We start from the raw sequence: 19506 nt of genomic DNA on the forward strand, positions 1-19506 counted from the left end.
ACATGTGTGCCAGTGGCTTCTAAAAAATCACTTCCAGTGTTGCAGGTGAGTCATACAACCATTTTGTCATGGTCCTGAGTTTCGTTCTGCTCATTCACCCTTTTCTTCATTCAGTCCAGTTGTTTGTGTGTCTATGTTCCAGTTCTGCAGCCATTTGAGGCCCTGCCACAGACACTCTGTGGTGTGTGTTTTAGCAAATTACCTTTGTTAATGTCAAGCCTATGTGCTGCTGATTCATAAATTACTGTTAAGAAATGAGTGTTACTGGAATTTCCCCTCTCTCTACATTGAATCAAGCAGCAGCTTGATTAGGAAAGATACAGGGTGAGACCACGGCCATGTGCTCAAAGCTCAAAGCCAAGCTTTAAAAGATTAACACATAGTTTTAGTCGAGTTCAAATGTTTCTGAGAATTAATTTGGACTTGTGTTCAAGGTTCTGCAAGATCAGACACCAGAATCTGCCTTCTAGTTTGATCACTTCTGAGCAAATAAATGACTCCTCATAAATTATGTTTGCTTTCCTTTGTAATAGTTACACGCAGGGAGCAGCATTTCCAGATACCTTTCACCACTCTCCAGCAGCCAGCCCAGTCTGACAGTGTTCTTATGTAGGATCAGTCTACAACTTCAGTAGCTTCCCATTGTATTTGATGACTCTTAAATCATCAGGGCCATTGACATTACTTATTCTTTGCCCTCTGTTTGGTTTACTTAAGCCTCATTTCACATAGAAACAGCTGTTATTAATCTGCTTTATTTGATTGTCATTATTCATAATTATTTGCATCTTGCCAGCTAAAAGGTATACACAGAAAAGCCCTATATTAGCCTCTGTACTGTGTGTACATGGTAGTACATTGTGTACCCCACCAAACCCACATACTGGCCTTATATTTATGTAATTGTATAACAGTTTATAGCTTTCAGATGGCTCTGTTTAAAACTGGGTTTGACCCATGGAATGTGTGGGTAACGTGTTCTAGGTAAGGATATATGATTATTAAGAAGAAGTAAAAGAAGAAGTAAAACACACACACTGTGCTCTCCTGCTGAGTCCTTAAATTGATAATTATACAGTAAGACACTCAAGAGCCACAAAAGACTATCCCAAAGACATTTGTCTTTTGTTTAGTCTTCCACATGGATCAAACTAACTGAGGCACTTCCCTGTGCCGTCAGTGACATAAATGGTACACTGTACATGTAACGTCCAATTATGACACATTGCCTCATGTCGCTAAGCTCGTGCTCATGTCTCGCCATTAAGGCCCGGGAGAAAGAACATATTTTTTTTACTGCTCATACACATGGATTTTGTCATGTCTAGTGTTGGTTTTGGACTCCAACTGTTAAGAAACAATGCTGCAAATTAGTTACAGTATAACACTATAATCAGCACATTTGATAATTGCATATTCAGTGCTTTGTTCGCCTTTAATAAATCAGTGACTCATACATTTACAGCAACAATTTATCATTAACTGTTTTTGATTTTCCTAGATTTATGACCACTATGGGATGTTAAATTAGGTTCGCCTCATAATCTCCTCCTCACTCTTTTCTCTTTATGGTCTCTTTGTATATTTTTGTTGTTCATCCAGGGATTTTCTGGGGACAAGTGCATATATGTCATTGTATGTTTGTTCATTTGTCTAAAGGCTACATTGTCAATGTGGCTATAAAACATAAAAAAGAAAAACCTGTGAGCCAGCAATGATCAATATCTAGCCAATACATCAGCAAGGTTCACTCTTGGTGAGCACAATATGCTGTATAAGTATGAGTCAGTAGATCTGCCATTTGATTTTTGCAAGTCAGGGTTATGTTGTAATCACATAGAGTGGCAAGAAGAGTGACGTGAACCCTTTGGAATAACCCGGTGTCCTTTATACGGAGCTAATACTATGTGCTTAAGCTAATGTCGCAGAAACAATTATAATATTTAATGTCTTTATTGAACACAGCCATTCACAGTGCTGGTGGAATACGTAAGTATGCCCCTTCATGACTCAGCACACCTGCTTTGGTGGGAATAACCTGAAACAGGTGGTCAATAGCAATTTTGGATTATTCTTTGTATGGATTGTTTTGTTTGGTAGATTGACAGGGTTATTGTCCCACCACACCTCTACTGAACTTCAAATGGACAGCCACCTTTACATTTTCCTGGAGGGCAACTTGATATACTTCAAAATCTATACCCATCTCTATAATGTGTAACTGTGCTGGCCAAAAGGAAGCAATGCCCAAAATCACAATGCTGCCTTCAATGCGCTTCATTCATTCTGAATTGTGTGTTTTGAGTTTCTTAGCTGGGAAGCCACAGAACTGAATCATCTTCATTCATCTAATTGTGGACTGATGAGACACTCTGAGATGACTCAGGAACAATTTTAAACTTTATGCAAATGTGCAACCCTTGATCCTGAGTCTTTTGAGATATCTTCTCTACAAGGCAAGTTTCACATCAGCAGATGGGAATAATATCAAATTTTCAAGTTTAACAAATATCATGGTTTTTGTAAATGAGCCTAACAATAACCCACGCCTCTCCCATTTTATTAACTCCTGACTACAGTTAGCTTTTGTTGATGCCATTAGCAAAGGGGTTCATATAGGTTTTCCAGCCTGCTCTGTGAGTTTTGCAGTGATATTTTCAATATGAACATGAATAGCACAACAATTCAGTAGTCAACACAGATTTTGTTTTTGTTCATAATTGCAACTTGGATGAAAATCTGACAATGTTTTGCAAAAATTTACACATAAAAGGAGATCATTTCAAAGGGTTCACTTACTGTTACTTGCCAGTCTACATCATCTCACCCCTACTTAAACACTCACAGGTGATTGCTCCTGAACCATACTGTAGTCACGCATCGGCTGCATGATTTATTCTGATTGTCAAAACATCCATTGACATCATATCTCCCTCTCACCACATCCAAAATCATAAAACATCAGAGCACTTGCCATCCCTTTTCCCTTTCTGTCTCATTGTTTGTCTCTTGACTTATTCCTGTCTCCTTAACTCCTTTTAGTTTTTGGTCTTTACTAGATTTAGAACAGTTTTCATACTTACTTGGCTTCAGTGCATAGCATCTTGCAATGAAAATTGGTAGAACAGCCTTGAAGGGGCATGATGAACACAGGCTGAATCAGGTCAATAGTCAATCTTTAATAGACTGTTACCAATTATTTCAGCAGTAGATAACGTGGACTGCTTACCGTAATTTATTATTCCACCAAACTTTGGTGTTAACATGCTTAGCTCACTAAATTCACTAATTGCAAGAAAAATAAGAGTAGGAACACGTCTATGTTGCCCATGGTTTTCAGACATACAGTATTTGATATTAGTTTCAGTTTAATATAACTGCTGAGTACCAGGAGCCTGCTGTACAGTTAGAGCCCATGAAGGGCGGGAGGGTTAAACATCAAAAAGTCAGCATTGACTTTCTGATGTTAAACCAATACCTACCACAACCCATTGTTTAACCAATACCACAATATTTCTCTAATCTTATCCAAGTACTTTTAGCTTTCAGTTGTCTAAACATATCAATGAAAACATTATCCATGTGTCAGTTTATACAAGCTCACAAAACAAATGACACATGTAATCAGTGTTTTACATGTATGTTCCCACTTGATGCCTAGCACACTGTATTTTCTCTGTTGCAAGTATTAAACATTATTTCTTATAGACGGTTGTATATATTATGAATTATCCATCTGTTTTTAAGTTTTTCCATATACACATGTGTTAAAAGCAAACACAAAGCAGATTGCTACAATGAAAGACAGTTTGTTAAGTTGATCTAAAAAAAAGAAAATAAAATTTCAGAAGGATCAAAGTCAGTGAAACATATGGGCAGATCGGTTCCATAAATAATAATGTTGAAAACCTGCATTGAATGTGAAAGGTTTTCACTGTAATGGAAGAAACTGAAGCAATACCAAAACAGTACGATCTCAACATATACAGACTTATTTATGATTAATCTGTTGAAAATGGGCAAAACTGATATTGACAAGCTCTTTTGCAGAGCCTAGGCCAGTTTTAACATCAGATTAAATCAGTCCAATTGAAGATTCATGTTTCAGAGGGTAAAACCTTCGAAAGTAAAAACACTACAGGAAAAACAGTACAGGAATGTGTTTAAGGGGAAACCTCCTATACACAGAGCTCTTTCTGTGAAAAGGTCAAATCATTCATTCGTGCAGTTCTTTTTCCTCTCTTCTGCAACCTTTTCTTACCATCCCCATGTGCCCTACCAGCCAGACTTACTCCCTGTGTTTATAAGTTGGCCCATGTATCATAAGCTAAAACTAAGCTGCCCTTTAGCTCATCTAGAAATAGTTGGAAATCCAACCGTTTGAGAGCTTTTAAACTATTTTGACAGCTCCCTCTTTTTTCCATCACCCCCATGAGCACTGGAAACTGGCGGCATGTATGTGTGTGCCTAAATGAACAAGTGTGCGTCGCTCGCCTTTCCCGTAAGCTGACATGAAAGATATTTCACAACTTGTGAAGTAGTGTTTTGTGAGACACAAGGGTTCTCAGTGAGATATCACTGTAACAGTACCATGTGCCCATAAAGGAAAGAAAATCTGTTTTCTTACAGTTCTATAGCGTGGTGTGTATTGGTTGCTTCCAATAAAACATCATATTTAATTTTGCCCCAGGCTTGGTGCTGGCGAAATGGGTCCCACCAGACCGGGCAGAGGTGAAACTCATAACACCAGAGTCAAATGACACAATCATTGATAAGGAAAAAGCTGCTTTACCCAATGTAGAAATTCATTCATGACTAAGCTCATATTGTGAGCTATTGTTTTTCTCTGTTGAAACATGTGGTGTAACAAAAACATGTGGCATTGCTTTGTTTAACTATGAAACAATAGATGAAAGATATCGTTGAAAGATAAGTTTGCCTTTTTCCCCCCCTTTCTGGTAAAAAAGTATGACAGATGGTAAATCAGTACAAATATTTCCAAAGAAATCTTTTTTGTAAGATTTTATTTGTGTTTCTTTCAGTCTGTTCATTTTACCCTTTCTTCTTTCCTTTCTATTTCATACCAGGTGAGGTTCTGAGCTTGATGGATGATCTGTTCTCTGGTTTGGGTTCATCCTGTGTTGTTGCCGGGAGGAGAAGTGGAGACCATCCTCACTCTGTGCTATATTCAGTGGTCTTCAAGTGCCTGGAACCTGACAGTCTCTACAAGTAAGTCTAAAGTCTAATACCCCATGCAAAGAGTCAAAAGAGTAACCCATCTGTTGTGGCTGATATCATCTTGTGTTGTGTTGCATTGGTGCTGTGATGTCCCCATTTATATTCCAATCCCAATGGGTGTGCATAGACTTTAAAATCATTAACATTATGTGCTTCCAAATGTTTGTGTAAATGAAGCTGGATGCAATATTATAGAAGTTGGAAGAACTAGTTGGGCCTACTGAGACACACTGGTCGCAAGTAAAAGTCTAAACTGAGATTTCCAGACGTCTGTAGTCAGCAATGGAGAAACTAAAGTCTAATAATTACAGTAGGCACAAAAGTAGAATCACACTCCCGGATGGTTGTAGGATGCCATCCTTTTCCAGATTAACGAGCATGAGAGGCATTTGGTAGATGTGCAAACACTCAAGAATTTACTCAATTTAGTGTTGTGGTGAGGAAAACACATTTTTCTCATTTCCCCACTTTTAAGTCTGGTCGTTTCATCAGGTATAAATGCATTTGATTTCCAATGTGGTCGGACAATGTATCTTACAAATTAGTTCTGACAGAACAGCCCTTAGGAGTAGGCAGCTTTGGGTTTACTTGGAGGAAAAGCTTGCCTGACTTGACCTCCATCAGTACTATGTGGTGGTGGTTTGTCATTGGGCTTCTGGGCTACTCATGTGCATGTGTTACAAGAACATCAACATTTTCAAACATCCATGATCGCCTTTGTAGTTGTAGTAAAACCTATGGTTTGGTTAGCCCAGGGGATTCCATGATCAGTGGTCAGGTTTTAGGAAGCCTGAAGTACTGCAGCTTCTGTGGTCACAGAAGCAAACGTATGGAAGGAGTTTGGGGAGGCCCTATAGGGGGACCTTTGTTTGGTTTCATAGAGGTTATGGCAAACCATGACACAATTCAGGAAGCAGAGGCAGGGCCTTACCAAGGCTGTTTGCGGCAGAGGAGAACTGCTGACCTTGACTTTGAGGAACTCCAGAAGTCTCGCCAGTGTTTTTTGATGGACGTAGGCATGGGGGCCTGACCTGTAGTGGTTAAGTGCTAGAGATATGTTTTGGCAGACTCAGTTATGCAACCCATCAGTGTTTTATGTAGGATGGGGACAATGTCTACCAACTGGAAGAAGAGCAGGGTGTCTTAGGGTGTGCTCCAGTTATCAAGGGATCATCAAATTGGTCATCAGCCACACAAGTTTTTTTTTCTGTTGCAATGTGGGACATGTTAAAACATTTTTGATATTTTCTAATGAACTTGCTGCTTACCTGTATGTTGATGGATTGTTTAAAATTTAAAATAGGAAGTCATCAGAAAACACTTTACTGTGCCAAGGCTGCACAATCCCATTCTTTTGCATATCCGGCTCACGTAAGCAACATTGTTCTTGGTCTTGGATTGGAATAATTGTTGCAACCCGACTTTCTCAGACCACAATTCTATGAGTTTAGTGTTTCCCATAACTATATGTATAAAGACAATTCACATCATTAAACATTATGTTGTGGCCATGTTTTTGCATCTTATCCCAACACGAATGACTGGGCAAATATCAACAAAACCACATCCTCCCCTGGGTGCCTTACAATTCCCACTGCAAATGTTATTTTGTTTCAGGGGGTGAATTTTGTTACCTACTCCTGAGAAACAGCTGGGTCCAGTTAACTAGGGAAGTGTACTTAATCTCAACATGGTGGAAGTGGTGGATGCCTCCTTTTTTATGTTGTATTTGGTCAGAGAAAAACATAGTTTCAATGAATACAGGAAGACCTCTGTTAAAAGACTATAAAACAAAAAACCAAGTGACCATGTACAGTATGTTTGTAGGCCTATGTGTAGAATAGACAGACTTTGCCTGTTTAATATTATTCTCAACTCTCTTGGATTTTGATCTTTCTTGGTGGGTTGACAACATTACAATGAAATGTGTTTCTGATAATTTATCATTATTAAAATAAAGCCTCAAAATTCACCATAAAGCAGCTGAAGAATCTTGTCTCTTACAAGTTGTCTCAACAGCAATTGAAAAGTTGGCATTAAGTATTGGTTTTATAGGACTGCACTGTAATGATCAAACTTTAAAAGGAACATTTCAGACTAGAAATATATGTATCCTAGAACATCTTGAAATACAATTTCAAGAGCACCAACAATGGATGACTCAGACAGGCCCCAGATGTTGTTGTGGCTGTCAATGAGTCTTCTCTGTCTTTTCTCTCTCAGGATTTGTTAAGGGTCTTACATTTATAATGACTTTCCCTTGGCCTTGGTTTGTTTTGGGAAACTCCATGTGTCCCTTGAAAAAAAAAACATCCATGATTTAAAGCTGTGAGAAACCTCATTTAGTGTCCTACTTAATCTATTTGTACTGCAGATATACCTGTACATAAAGTACTAGTAAAAGGTACAACTTAAAAGCTGTAGTAGTTTAATATGGCTTTTCCAAAGGAGTCCAAATACTACAGTGCAACGTTGTAGGTGCATTCCCATTATGCATGTGAAATCAAGAGGATGAAGTAAATTTTCCCGCCACATTTAACCCTAATGAGTGACCAAAAGGAGAATTTAATTTCTTGTGACAAACACTGAAAGACGAATACGAAAAGGAAAACATAGGTGATGGAATAAATGTAATAAAAGATCAGAGCCGTGATGATCTGGAAGTTGATTAAAAAATAAAAAAAGCAATGAAATCTATTTTGTTAGAATTCCTAATGAGTTTCCTAAAGGCTTTGACAGTGGATGAAGAATAGTGGGAGAATAACTATTAGGTTAATCTGTCAAGTTCAGGCTTGCACTAACAAAAACCTGCAACAAGAGCCTCATTTCCAACTTTGTAGCAGTGTTATCTTTGTTTAGGCATTCTCCACAGTGTTGTTTTTCTCTGATAAGAGCAGAATTTACGTCGGAATTACGTCTGAGAGCACATCTGTTTGCAGCCAACTCTGCTTGTCTTAATCAAGGGGCTGATAAGACCTCCGCTGGTATTGGGTTTACACTTGATCATTACCAAGACTGCTATGGCCCTAATGTTGCCCCAGCGAGCTATAGTGCCGCTTGCTCTATGAAAAGTTACACACGCCATTTCAAAGGGCTGAATTTTTAGAAAATAATCAGCACTTACCAATATACTAGATATAAGCCAAAAACATCAAATGTTAAAAACAGCTTGTGCTGAACCAGATTTGCCACCTCTAGAGAATATCACCACAGATGTCAATATACTTATCGGCATATCAAACTTTCAGCACGTTCACCAAACAAAAACTTTTAATGTTAGTGTTGAGTTTTTGCATCTAGACAGGTAAATGGGCTTTCCAGACAGCGGTCAGCGAATAATGAATACAGAAAAAGTACAGCTATAAATAAAAACAAGAAGAGATACACGCACACAAGTACATTAACCCCCCTATCACTTGCCAGATTATATTCTAAAAGCCAATAGTTGTTTGAATAAAAGCTTCAGTGATATTATAGGGATCCATTAGATTGATGTTGTCCTCCTTCCTGTTTATTTTTAATGACAGTTTGTTATACTATATACAGCACAAGAATCACGCCTTGGCTGTCTGCATCACTTGTCAGACCCTGAATCTTCCCTGAATTGTCTCAGTCCCAGCTGCCCTGTATCTTCCTGATTGCTCCTCAGCTGCTTCTAATTGCTCTAGACTATTTAAGGCCGTGTCTCCAGGCACCCGGTTTGTCTCAATTCCTTTGCCATGTTTTTGCCAGCCTAAACGCCTCGATTCATGCTTCATTGCATTTCTTCCCCTCTTATATCTTTTATTTGTGTGTTAGCAGCTTTTTTACCAGTTTACTCAGCCATCTTTTGCCTGTCTGTTTTTTTTTTTATGTATGGCTTAACCAGCTTTCATCAGTCTCAAGCAAGAACACACACACACACACACACACACACACATTTTCCTAATTCTGAACTGCAGATGTTATTGCACAAATGTGGGATTTGACATTTCTCAACAAATGACTAAAACTGTGGTACTGTAACAGCAGTTGTGATAACAGTGTGTCTTGTCACAGCACTGCTAGCACTTGAAGTGATTTGTTGTAGAATCGAGGGCGTTTAAACCCCACAGTCCACCCACACGTGTTTTCATTTGTGTTGCCTGATTAGGGCTCTACTCACAAACTTGGGTTGATTGACATCTAACTCACACTCATGCACTTGTTACAGTGGGGCAGTTTACCCTGTTTATGACTTCATAGCCATAGGTGCATTGCTCCACCCAGCTTCAACCTGAGCGCAGGCCCAATCAGCAGGAGTAATTGAAAACACATGCATGGGTGCACAGGTCCTGCAACGGCAGCTTCTAACAGGTTAAGAGCTGATGACTGGCCTGAGACAGGAGGTGGGCCTCACCTGGACCCCTGTGAGCTCGACGAGATGTTCCTTCTCTTGACTTGACTGACTCTTGAGTGGTGGAAGCTGTGCCCAGCTTATTCTGGTGCGCTGCCAACCATTCACTGACAGCTCTCAGCTCGGCATTGGTTTGAGGTCATTTAGATAAACAGAGAAACTAAACCGAAATACTTAAGTTGTTATTCATTGTCCATCAGTCTTAGCAAAAACGGGTCTCTCATTACTTTTTTCAGTACTCAGCAAACAGCAAACACACTGTAATTTTCTCATTCCTGCTTCTTGTTTCTTGTTTTTTGTTTCTTTTGAAAGGCTTAAATGAGATTTTTTGTTTTTTATGTTATGCAACCAATAACTTAGCACAATGACAACCAAGTGACCATGGCAACCTGTAGGTTCATCATTAAGGACAGACAGGTCTTAGCTTGGAGAACTTCAAATTAGCTGGTGGTTAGTGTCTGTCTAATGAAATAGGCAGGTCAACAATCAAAAGAATAGCATTTCTATTAAAACCAAATGTGCATGCATTGTAATGTATGCATGTTTTACTTGATTATTGTAACATCTGAATATTATTTAGCACATCCTTGTTCATCCAACACAGTGATCGCTTTGACTCTGAAATTGCATCTGAGGTCTTGTTGAGATGATGGTCGATCCCATTTTCTGAATCCTCCACAAATATGAAGTATTTAGAAATTGAATTCAATATTGTCATCACCACTGGATTATATTGTCTGATCAAATATTTCAAATTCACAATGCATGGCAAGGGAATTTTATTTAGGCCTGTTGCACCAGCATGATGCCACTTAGATCTGAGGATTTCAAAGTCATCAGATGCTGTAAGCTGCCATGGATTCTTCAGGCAGCGAGAGACAATTCTATGTGGCTTTGAATGATTTGCGGACTGGCTCAACTGATGTGTGTCCAAATGCTGATGTCATGGAAAAGGCATCCCCCTACTGCCCTGGCTTCTCTCCGCATGCCAAAAATACTGTCCTAATTGATCCTCTCTCACTCTCACTTTCTCTCGTTCCTCCCCTCGTGCCTCTGTCTGTCTCGGAGCTTTCTGTCTTGTCATCTCTTGTTCAGCCATCTCTCCACTGTCTCATTAAATTAGAGGACAATGGTTACTTTAATGGCAACATTGTTAATTTACACAAACATTAATCTGCCATTTGTCCACTTCATTGTTTGCTGAGCTTTCAAAACTATGGCACACGGACAAAACCGAGCCGCTTCCAAAGGATCCATGTGCAGCCAGACAGCCTTGGAATAGAAGTGAGAGACGGGGAATTAGAAAAGGGAGGGGGGGGGGGGGGGACGGAGCTAAGCTATATGCAAGCAATGTAGATGGGAGGCATGGAGACAATGGGAAGCGTATCAGTGTGGGTGGGTGGCCCGTGTGCAACCGTGTGGGTGTGTGTGTGTTGCCAGTCCTGTTACTTGATGTTTTGACATTCTCATGGCAGTCCAGACCGTGGCTGGTTCCTTTGTTCTCCCAGGCAATCTTCATCATCACTGAGTGCCTGTACAGAGGAGCTCACTCTGTCCATCTGGACCCCCATAACCACTACTATCAGTGTCTATGAGTGTAATCTATAATAGTGTGAAGATCTGCTACGCTGGCCAAGATTCCTATTGTTGTCTTTTTGTTTTTGTTCTTTTTAACATGACGGTGATCAAAAAAAAATCTTGATACATTCTTCTGTAGAACGTCAGATTTATTTTCATGATAGGCATGTCATCCATCTTTTACCGAACCAAAATTCAGATCTCCCAAAGCTGTCTCTGAGAGGCTTAACCTCCTGGCAGCAACAGCTTTATTACTGTACATAACAATCTTGTAATTGCTGTAGAGGCTATGAAAGGGGAAACAGTACCTGCCATTGATGCCAACCAATTAAACCACCAAAAACTGCAATAAAAGTCTGGCATGATCGCTTCCTGGTACCTAAACAAGACTTTTAACAAATTGCCTTGATAAAGCACCGGCCTCATCATCCCCCTGCCTGGCTCCCCTCTCCCACCTCATTGTATCCATCTGCACGTTATGTGGCCACATAATTTAAACAGTGTGACTGTTACATGCTGGCATTGTTTTGCTGGGCAGAGGAGCTGGCGAGGCCTGTGCGCCTTTTGTGAGGTTCTTTTGGGAATACCACATCCACCCTGTTGAATAACAAGACCAGACAAACTATGTGAGCAATGTCCAAACAGGTCATGTTACAAACAAAACAATCGTTTGACAGCATTGGGACAGCTCTCAAAAGACATTACACTAAAAAAAAATGAGAGAGAAAAAAATAATGGGTTTAGGGAGAAAGACAACTTTTGTAACAACAAATACCCTAATGTCTTTATTTTCATGTATTTTGAAAAGTATTTAGCATTGGAATGCCATCTGAGTTGTTCATTTTGTCTTGCTGTGTTTTGTGGTTTCCTTTTTGTCATTCTGTTGTTTTTACAGTGGTAACTCTGTGGAAAAACTGCCCAAAAAAAGCTTACGGTTTTTCATAACCAGTTACAAACATTTCTCAATCCTTAATTCACTTTTTCAAAACTTCGCTTGCAGTAAGAAAAACAGTTCATGTGGTCCAAAGAATTTTCCTTTTTATAATTATGTGTGTGCGTATTATTTTATTTATTTATTTTTATATATTTATTATATTTATATATTTTTTAAAAACATTCTCCTCCACCATGTTGCATTATTTACAGTGTATTTACAGTACTGTATTACACGCAAATATGAATCAGAAGTAAAAATGGTTTGAACAATGGACAGTAAACAACACTGGTTACGCTTTGCAGGCAGCTGCTGTAAAGCAACATCAGTGCCACTGATAGGGCGTCCTGAACACCAACACAGTTTTTTGTGTTCAGGTATTCTGATGACACGTCTGCTTGTGGAGTTCGATGAAGCAATATTAGAAATGTTTGAGGTCACCAGACCATATATTAAGCTTGACAAAGCTGTAATTTGTCTCACCTGTAACAAAAAAAAGAACACAAGAAATAAAACCAATTCAACAACAAGAGCTACAGGAGATGTCAATCAAGCATAGTCTATACACACCCATTAGCTAATCTGGCCAATTAGCCAAAATGATTAAAATCGCTTGTCCCCACTTGTTGCCTGGGAACTACTTAGAGCCAATAAATAGACCAGTAAATGTCATCTAAACACTTTGGTAGTGAAGGGATTTTTTTGTAAGCTAACTGGCTACTTGCTCTGACTTCATATTTTCTGTATGAGCATTCCATCTTCCTATTTTACTCTCCTTCAGAAACTCAAGTCAGGTATTAATTCTACAAAATGTCACAAAATGTGACTTGGGCTTTAATCCGTTGAGAGGCTAACCTCTGTGTCCTGATGAAAAATGAACTAGCATAGCTACAACACCAGAATCCTGAAGCAGCTAAATGGAATCTTTCTTTCAAAATTCTTTTCATTGAGTTTTCCTTGAATGCATTTTAACAGCAAATGTCAGGGCACAAAAGAGTCACTTCAACATTTAAAAAATAAATAAATAAAATTAATAAATTTGTAAATATCAAAGTAAAAACAATGCCAAGATCATACAGAATCAAATCATACCAAAACAGCTAAATGGAATCTAGCCATCATTTTCATTTCCACCTGTATCCAGTGGATAAAGTTGTCTACGACATAGACTAGTTGCCCGAGTGTGGTTCAGCAGTTAGCTTTGTCACACCGTTAGCCACAGCCAAGTTAAGAAAAAAAAAATGCAGCCATCATCAAACCAGTTTCAGCAAAAAGACATGAGTATGACAGCCTCTCTCTCACTATCTCTCCATGATGCTGCAACAATATTGATGGTTTAATCTATGCCTCTTTTTTTAAGATTCAATATGACTGTTTCTCTTCGTACTTTTTTCATATTCAGAAGTAGGCTACACAGATTGGCATTTTCAAAAGGACATGTAAAGGTCATTCGTTTTCCATTCCGAGCTGTGCGTTACATTTCCTCATTGTGTCTTATCTCCGATTGCAGTGTCTTGAACTGTTGGCTGTGGTATCTTATCGGGGTCCAGAGTGGTCCTGAAGTCTGTCATGGAACCAAAAAAATTCTGATGTTTGACATTTTCAGAGAGGGGAACTTTGTCCTCATAAAGTTCTTGGAGTCAAGTCAGATGCCCCTTTACTCCTCTCTACTGTGCTACTGGCTGTGTTCATTTTCAGATATAATTAAATCCCTCAGCCCCTGGATCCTTATTCAAAAGACATTTCCTGTCAAAGTGTGATCATCTCTTCTCTTTATCTCCTCAAGCTTGTTTATCCTTAAAAGCTAAAATTTTGTACCTCAACATGTGTGCGTCAACATGCTGTTGCCAAGGGAAATGTTGCAAACTCCCAGACACTTGACAGGCTGTATCAGTGGAGTTTAGCTATATCAATGTTTGCTTATTTATTGACTTTTTTTCAGTCTCACAGTTTAATAGATGATAGCTAGTTTGGATAGCACAGGAAGCATTTATCTTTTTCTCACTGTGATAACATCATGTCATGTTCTGACTTCTTGTTTAATGTCTTTTTATTGACTGTGGTATTCACATGTTCACTGATGCAGAACAGGTCTTTTTTATTTCTCACAGTACCTTCTCTTTGTCCTCTGTCTACCATCTTGTTAAAGCTTCGTGACCTTCTTTTTTCCCCTCTATTTCACTCAGTCAAGCAAGTTGACTTGTTTTTGTGTGCTCTACTGGTTGATGCAGTGAGGAATTCATTATGTTTGGCTTCTGCAAGTGGTTGTAACTAGTTGGAGCTCTAAGTGTCTTGTTCAACGGTACACTGGTAATAGCTTTCAAGCTTTTTCTGACTATTTCCCACGCACTTTTGCCATGTTGGTCAGAAATAATAAATTTTATCTTCTGTTGATTTTCTGTCGTCTTCAGGTTCACTCTGAATGCAGTGGATAGCCGAGGAGGTCACTCTGAGTCAAGCTTTGTCTCAGTACGAACATCCTGTCCAATGGTGGATGACAGCCGAGCAGAAGGTACTCTGTCCTTTTTCTTTTAGCAACTCCACCTTCAACTTTTAAGAAATATTTTCTCCATTTGCACCTGTGCATTGAATCTGTCTGTGGCAAAATTAAACACTAAACAAAGTGTTGTCTTACTTTTCACATAATTGCAATAACTAAAGGTGTAAATAGTGACTATGTGAAAGCATCCACATCACCAAATCAAATAAAATTTCTACTTTGTTGTAGTTCAGCATCTTTCATTGTAATAAAGTAATTGGTAGCTATATGTTCAAAGTAGGTGGTTACACCCTTTCTTTTTTTTAATTCTTCATTTTCACATGTCACATCCGAATAATAAATGTTGATCTTAAATTCAAAATTCACCCATTATCAGTTGGTGTTGGGGGTTATCTCATCTCATTTGGTAAAAATGTTATAAGAGTAAGGTCAGGCTTCACATGTGGTTGTCCTTGATCGTAATTTTGAACCACTCAGTGTGCACATGCATGATCATATATTGTGGTTGTTAAAACAAGCTGTAAAATGTAAAGGTGCAGTCCACCAATTTTCACATGTCAAATTCAATTTACTAATCACTGGGTGCTTGCCAGCTGGGAGGGTCTGATGTCAGACTATCAAGTTGCATTATGGAAAGTGTGGGGTCCAGTGTATTATGAGTTTGACCTACATTACGGACTTAAAATCAGGATGTCGTGTTGTCTGCAAGTTGAACACCCATACTAAGATGTAGGGCCAATAAATATATCAAAAAATAATATACAGTATATAACTGCTTTCCTCACTCTTGTTTATTTCTCCCTCTCCTCTATATTTCTATCACAGAAATAGCAGACAAGGTGTACAACCTATACAATGGCTACACCAGTGGCAAGGAGCAGCAGATGGCCTACAACACACTGATGGAAATCCCTCCTCCACTGCTATACAGAGTCCAGCACCACTACAACTCCCACTATGAGAAATTTGGAGACTTTGTGTGGCGCAGCGAGGATGAGCTGGGCCCCAGGTAAGAAGATTCAGATGCAGTCTTCTCATGCAAGCTGAGAAAATGCTTCAAATGTTTTCCACTTTTGTGCAGGATTTGTGTACCAGTTTACTTGTTTGGAAACATCCTTATTTTCCCCAGTCTTCCACTATTTATGTACGTGCCTCCTTGTCGTGTTTGATGACGTGTTGTTGAGGATCAATTACAGTCATCCTGAGGTTTCTTACATAACAAAAGCCAAAGAAGTCTGAACTGGTGCTGCCAGATTCTGACTATTAAGCCGTTTCTCATGGCATTGTCTGGACCCCCTTAAAGCAGGAGCGCCGTTGCACAATTGCCCCATTCCTCTCACCCCCACCCGTCTCCAAAGTGCTTCGACTGGAAAGCAAATGGGCAAGGTGACCGTGAAAACTCTGAGGTTGCAGTCGCTCCTCGCGTTACCATGGCGATGCTAAAACAGTGTTTGACTGCCAAGCCAAACACTAAATTTGATAGTCAGCTAACACTAACTCAACTTCCAACTCCATTTCCTCTTCTCTCTCATAAAAAAAAAAGTTCCTCCGTGTCCACATCATGCCACCCCGACATCCCCTCACCCCTGACCCCCTTTAACAGTTACGGCTTCATAGAGAGACTTTTGTGTAGGCAGACATTACAACTCTATGGAGACAATGGAAAGCGTATTAACTGCAAAGGAGGGGGATAAACAATACTTTCAGTATAGAACAAAAAAAAACGTGTATGCAAGTTTGACAAGCCTGACAACTGCTTTGGTTGGTCCATGTTTTGGTTTATCCAATTAGAGCCCAATGTTTTGGTTTGTCCACCCCCACTGCCTGGAAGCAGTCCTTTTCAAGCCATAAATAATGTAATAATCGTGGAATAACTTTCGTCCGTAGGAAGATTATGCCTCTCTCTGATTGGTGAAGGGGGGTGGGAGGCACGGGGTTGGCCACTGGGACTTAATATGGGGATTGGGGTGGTCGAAATGTTGTTTTTGTGTATGTGTTTGTGTGTGGGCAGTTGCGAGAGGTGGGGGTGGCTTTTGGATGAGCGAGCACGGATTATTTACTGCCTGAAGTTGGCAGGGTTGAGCCTCGTTGGGGTAATTTACAAGCAGGCTCTATTGGTGGTGCCTTTTTAAAAGGTAACAGAATGGCCAAGTGAAACGTAAGCACAGTCAGCACTCCTCCAGCAGCTGAGAATCCCAGGAGCCCCCAAATATCCACCAGCATTGTTTCAACTGAACACTAGCCCCTTTCATAATTGTATTGTTCTCTGTACGTGCTATGATGTGTTTTTGTTTTGTTTTTACCTATACTGTAAACACAACTATTATCTTGTACTTCAGTGCACTTTTTCTATTCCCACACATCAGTCTGCCCTGATTTGATGTTTTCAGTTGTGGGCTCCCCTTCCCTTCCCTTGAAGCTGTGTTTGTGTTGTAATCAATTACTAAGGATTCAGTTGCCTAAATCACTTTCTTGTTGTAGTTGCAGCCTGGAGGGTTACGCAGAAACAATATTTTTTAAGTCGTCCTCCTCTTTTTTTCTTTCCTCTTTTTCTTTGTCACCTCGAATCACATTTAACATTTAATGACATTTGTTTGATTTGTCTGTAGCTGACGTGCTTGCAAGCCTCCCTTGATTATGTGTTTGGTATTCTGTTGTTTCAGACGTAAGAATTTAAGGGAAATGAGAAAATGCCCCCTCCACCCCCCCACCCCCGTCACCCTCCTCCCTTTTTTTTCGGCAAATAAGTGAAAAGGATGTCTGTACTCCTTGCTTAACTAAAGACAGATGTTGATGCTCAGCAGACACTGCTTTTCAAAACAAATGGAATTTTGCCCTTCTCTGCGTGTGTTTTCCTCATTTCAGTGTCCATATGAGCTTAACCACCTTGAATAGTTATACTGTAGGTGTATTTTCTGTTTTGGGAAAGTATGGAAGATGTGTGTTTGTGTGTGTGTGTGTATTGAGGCATCTTTCCCAACTCGAGTTGACCTGACATATGGCTCCTTCATGTCATAAAGAGCAGCTCCAGACTCGGCTCCTGGAGACAAAATCCTTAGTTTTACCAACTCCAGATAACCTCCCTTTGGTGTTGTGCTCAAGAGAATCACGACCTGAGAGTTTAAAATGCCAGACTGGCAGAGACATATTTACAATTCTTTGAATTCTGCAAACATTCAAAGTTGTATTTCTGTGCACACACACAAAGAGGAGGTGCAAATGAAATTGCAGCATTTGTCTATGCTTTTCCTGTCTTTTTTTTAATTATTTAAATGTATGTGGCAACACTTTAACCTGCTGACAGTCAGATGGGTGGAGTACTAGTAGCCCATCTGAGGTTATGTCTTTGTAGAAAAGGTCATGCTGTGAATTTTAAGGTGTCTCGTCTGGGTCTGTGTGGTGTTGTTATGAGAACTGTAAAACAAAAACAACTTTTTATGATTTGATGAGTGTCATGACAAGTGAGTATTTAAATCTCTATTATGGATAACACAGTTGCATCCATTAGTTATGGCAGTATTTGTGTATGCCAGATTAATGGGTTATTTTTTCTACCAATATTGGGATTCACAGCTGCTACAGTACAAGAACTTCCTTAAATCCCTAAAACCGTACAACAGCAGTGCTAACATGTGCCATCCATTGTCTAATTTTTGGGTTGTGCTGCGTCTAGAATCACATGGGTGATTTTGTGTGTGTGTGTGTGTGTGTGTGTGTGTGTGTGTGTGTGTGTGTGTGTGTGTCTTACCGAAACCACTGAATGACTCATTCTGCTCCTAGCCTTTTTCTGATTGCACAGGAATTCTGTTTGTGTCCATTGTCACCAAAATTGCTAAAATAATTTTTCTCTATTCCTTTGTTCTTGCACCCCAAATTTGAACTTTTATTTATGCACTGAAGGAAGAGCCTTTAATCAGTTTCTGCATCTGCATCCCCTAACTTTCTATTTCTGTTTGAACTTAAGGAAATGGACTGGTGATGGGATTAATTAAATTATATTTTTTTGCAGTGATGTTGATATTTTGCTTTTGTTTTCTCCTTCCAAAGAAAAGCCAACCTGATACTTCGCAGGGTGGAGAAAATCAGCCACTACTGCCGGTCTCTGCTGCGCAGCACCCACATCCAGAGCCGCACTGACACCATGGCGTACGTCTACTGTCTGCTGAGTGAAGAGGGCCGACCTCCCAGCAAAACCTGGCACGGCTCTTTACACGAAAGTCGCACCACCTGCATGGAGAAGCTCATTTCTGTACAGCGCAACACATACAGCAACACCAAACTCCGATGAGACAGGAGTTTGCAGATGAGCAGATCATCTTTTCTTTTATTCCCTTGCAAAATGACATCGATTGATTGATGTACTTCGTCACTCCACTCTGCAGCAGGTGTCTCTCAAGTGACTGGTGCATTTTGAAAACCAGGAGAGCCAAAAAAAAAACCTCAGAATTCACTGGACATTGTGTTAAAGCTACCGAAAAACGTATTTTTGTGTGGCCTACTTTTATTATAAGACAGAAGATTTAAGAAGAAGAAGAAAAAAAAAGGAAGAAGAAAAAAGATCTGGAGCGAACTATTATTTCTCAAATGCAAAATGCCAGTGATTGCACATATCAATGAGAAACTGCAGTGTGAACATGTAAAATATCATTCAGCCAAGAGAAAAACTGGTTGGCTTAAGTACTTTGAATGTAATATTGTAGTTCCTTTTCGGTGCTTTGAAGCTTACCTGGGACGCTTAAAAGAGAGAAAAAAAGGAAAAATCAATAGCATAACTTATTTGCCTTTACTACCTTCATTTGAAAGGAGAAACGGAGATGTGTTAAAGCCATTTGAAGATCACTTACTTGTTTTCAAGTTCACGTTAATTAAAAAAAAGATAAA

General features: G+C 39.5%; 1 protein-coding gene across 1 annotated transcript in view; it reads left to right on the forward strand.

Annotated features, from left to right (window-relative positions):
* Window positions 1-19506, forward strand: part of astn2 (astrotactin 2) — a 267819-nt gene extending 248313 nt beyond the window's left edge. The window contains exons 20-23 of the mRNA XM_085793310.1: window positions 5088-5229; window positions 14537-14637; window positions 15451-15634; window positions 18673-19506. Coding sequence (XP_085649436.1) covers window positions 5088-5229; window positions 14537-14637; window positions 15451-15634; window positions 18673-18913 — 668 coding nt within the window. The 3' untranslated portion in view covers window positions 18914-19506. The remainder of the gene's footprint in view (window positions 1-5087; window positions 5230-14536; window positions 14638-15450; window positions 15635-18672) is intronic.

Source organism: Trachurus japonicus, chromosome 12 (genome assembly GCF_045865225.1).
Source record: "Trachurus japonicus isolate A0001 chromosome 12, Traja_1.0".
Taxonomy (NCBI): domain Eukaryota; kingdom Metazoa; phylum Chordata; class Actinopteri; order Carangiformes; family Carangidae; genus Trachurus; species Trachurus japonicus.